Genomic DNA, 3,222 nt, shown 5'->3' with positions numbered 1-3,222 from the left:
CCTTCCCGCCGCACCTGCTGCTCCGCCTTGCCGCTTTTTCTCCGTGTATCAAGACCCCGAAGCTCGCCCTGCCCAGTGCCCACCTTCCCAGGAGCCCAGTGTCCCCCGCTGCCATGAGCTCACCCATTAGCAAGAGCCGCTCCCTTGCCGCCTTCCTGCAGCAGCTTCGCAGCCTGGGGCAGCCACCCAGACCCGTGACATCGACGGCGTGCTCGCCCCGTCGGCCGAGGGAGGTGCCCCTCTGCCCCGTGATGGAACCGGGCGAAGCGCAGGACGCGGCCACCCTGCCCGGTCCCACCAAGTGGCCACTGCTGGGCAGCCTGCTGGAGATCCTCTGGAAAGGAGGCCTCAAGAAACAGCACGACACGCTGGTAAGTGCCCCGTCGCGCCCCAGTGCCCTCTCTTCTCCCCGCCTCGCTCTCCAAACCCTCGCCGAGGCGCGCGGCGTGGAGCGTGCGGTGCGGTGCGCGCGGCTGTCCCGGCTGCAGCGGTCCGCGGTCCCAGAGAGGAGGGAGGTGCGAGGAGGGCCAAGCGCTCCAGGGACTGCTCGGGATGCGCGCTGACTTCGCGCCCCGCCCGGCCCCTGCAGGTCGAGTACCACAAGAAGTACGGCAAGATTTTCCGCATGAAGTTGGGTTCCTTCGACTCGGTGCACCTGGGCTCGCCGTGCCTGCTGGAAGCGCTGTATCGCAGCGAGAGCGCGCACCCCCAGAGGCTGGAGATCAAACCTTGGAAGGCCTATCGCGACTATCGCGAGGAGGGCTACGGGCTGCTGATCCTGTGAGTCCGAGACGCAGGATGGGGGCTGGCGGCTGGAAGCTGGGAAGGCACGGGAGTTAGGGTTCCCTGGGGCTGGACCCGCCTGGTGCAGCGAGAACACGGAAGCCCCTACCTGCTGCTGTCGCGGGCTCTGGCGTGGACTGGAATGGGTTGAAGGACAGCCGTGCTATGCACAGGACTCTTGTGTTCTTTCTGACAAGTGGGCTGCGCCAGCCCTTTCCCGCAAAGAAACGCCAGAAAGGTATGAAGATTGTGATGTTCGGACCCTGGGCAGGAGGAGACTGTCAAGTCAGCCTGCCAGGCAATCAGGTTATACAAAGTATCCCTTGAGATTCCGTGACCCTCTAGCTCAAAGGCCAGAAGTTAGTTTGTAAATTTGAGGCGTTCGGTGCATGTGGCTTTCAACCCAATTCAATGGATTGAAAGATGACAGAATTTTCCCTCACACAGTTCTGCGTTGCTGGTGTGGTGAGTTCATGCGCCCGCTCTTACTGCTGGGAATTGAAGCCACTGGCCTTCCAGTTCAACCCCAGCAAGGGCACCCCAGAAGCCCTGGCTTCATCTTTCTGGCGTGATCTTTGGCTCAGAGGAAAGGAGCTTATTCATTGTATTGTCAGACCAGCCCCCAATATTCCAATGCTAATATTCTCTGGCTATTGCTTGGCACGATTCTGTGTTCATTTGATTATATAGTTAATGCACTTACAGAGCTGGAGGGATGTGCGCTTCTTCATTCTTTTCCTTTCAATTTGCTCTAAATATAATTCTGCTTCTCTCCCAGGGAAGGGGAAGACTGGCAGAGGGTCAGGAGTGCCTTTCAAAAGAAACTAATGAAACCGGTGGAAATTATGAAGCTGGATGACAAAATCAACAAGGTTTGCAGACTGGGGCTCCCTTTCCTGGTTTTCCTGGGGATGGGGGAACGTTAGTGGAGCTTCAAGCCACAGCCACATAGCGCAAAGGAAAAAGCAGGCAATCTGGATGTATCAGGACTCTTCTTTCTTCCTCATTCCTCGTCACTTCCTCCACCTCCAGAACTTTAATTCTTCTCACCTGTCTTTTAAAGTAGTGTCTTGGTGGCAGAGCAGTTAGGAGCATTGACTTCGACATTCCACAGTCTTAGATTTGAAAGTCAGTCCTGCACCCCCACCCCAGCTATGCAACCTGACTGTACCATTTAACTTCCTCAGTTTCCCAGTCTATAAACTAGGAGTTCACAATTTCCACTCCATAGATTTCTGGGCATGCATGCTAAATCACTTTAGTCATGTCCAACTCTGTACGACCTGTGGCCTGTGGCCTGCCAGACGCCTCTGTCCATGCATGGGATTTTCTGGCAGGAGGACTGGAGTGCATTGTTGTAGCCTCATCCAGGGGATCTTCCTGATCCAGGGATTAAATCTGTGTCTCTTAGGTTTCCTGCATTGGCAGTCTCTTGCATTTACTGCTAGCACCACCTGGGAAACCCCCATAGGTTTCTGTGAGGATTAAATGAGATGATGCTATAAAATTCCTAGGTAGTGACATTTGAGCTGGGTTTTGCAGGATGAGTAAGAGTCTGCAAGCCAGAGAAGGTGGAGAAGGGCATTCAGGCAGAGAGAATAGCCTGCTGACAATATGGAGGCATGAGATGGTATGTTCAGAGAATAGTACATTTAGGGCAGCTGAAGTGAAGCTTTCTCTGAAGTGATGCTGGGCAGAGGGCAGGTCTTAACAATATTTTTAAGGTATTTTTTTAAAGGTATTTTTAATGCCATGCTAAGGTATTTAGGCATTATCCTTTAGCCAACAGGAAGCCAAAGAGGAAAGGATTTAAGCAGATAGAGAACTCTTTTTACTCCTGTCCACTCTGGGTATTTATTTTGAACTGAACCCACACAGGATCATATAGGTGAAAGGTTACAAATTTAAAAGCTTCCAGGAACCACGTGATTAATATAAATGTGTAAGGCAGGCCCAGTAGGGCTGTTAGCAAATGGAATAGTACACGCCCTTCCTAGAGGAGACAGCTGCTCCAGCTCCGGCAAATCCCTGCCACATGGAAATGTAGACCGAGTGTCACCAGAGTTGTTCATTATTATTATTCTTTGAGGACTCAAGTGAAGTGAAGTGAAAGTTTCTCAGTTGTGTCCTACTCTTTGCGATCGTGTAGACTGTACAGTCCATGGAATTCTCCAGGCCAGGCTACTGGAGTGGGTAGTCTTTCCCTTCTCCAGGGGATCTTCCCAACTCAGGGATCGAACCCAGATCTCCCGCATTGCAGGTGGATTCTTTACGCCTGAGCCACCAGGGAAGCCCAAGAATACTGGAATGGGTAGCCTATCCCTTCTCCAGGAGATCTTCCTGATCCAGGAATTGAACCAGGGTCTCCTGCATTGGAGGCAGATTCTTTACTGGCTGAGCTACCAGGGAAGCCCCTTTGATGACTAGTGAAAATTAATA

At 52.8% G+C, this 3,222-nt stretch overlaps 1 protein-coding gene across 3 annotated transcripts in view; it reads left to right on the top strand.

The window, feature by feature from the left end:
• The first annotated feature begins 65 nt into the window (after positions 1–65).
• LOC104988843 (1,25-dihydroxyvitamin D(3) 24-hydroxylase, mitochondrial) overlaps positions 66–3,222 on the top strand; it is a 21,382-nt gene continuing 18,225 nt past the window's right edge. For all 3 annotated transcript variants that reach the window (XM_010840301.1, XM_010840300.1, XM_010840299.1), the window contains exons 1-3: positions 66–371; positions 590–780; positions 1,562–1,655. In XM_010840301.1, the coding sequence (XP_010838603.1) occupies positions 114–371; positions 590–780; positions 1,562–1,655 (543 nt within the window). In that variant the 5' untranslated portion in view covers positions 66–113. The remainder of the gene's footprint in view (positions 372–589; positions 781–1,561; positions 1,656–3,222) is intronic.

Source organism: Bison bison, unplaced genomic scaffold (assembly GCF_000754665.1).
Source record: "Bison bison bison isolate TAMUID 2011002044 unplaced genomic scaffold, Bison_UMD1.0 scf7180017864143, whole genome shotgun sequence".
NCBI classification, from domain to species: Eukaryota; Metazoa; Chordata; class Mammalia; order Artiodactyla; family Bovidae; genus Bison; species Bison bison.
This window is presented reverse-complemented; position numbering and strand designations above follow the sequence as displayed.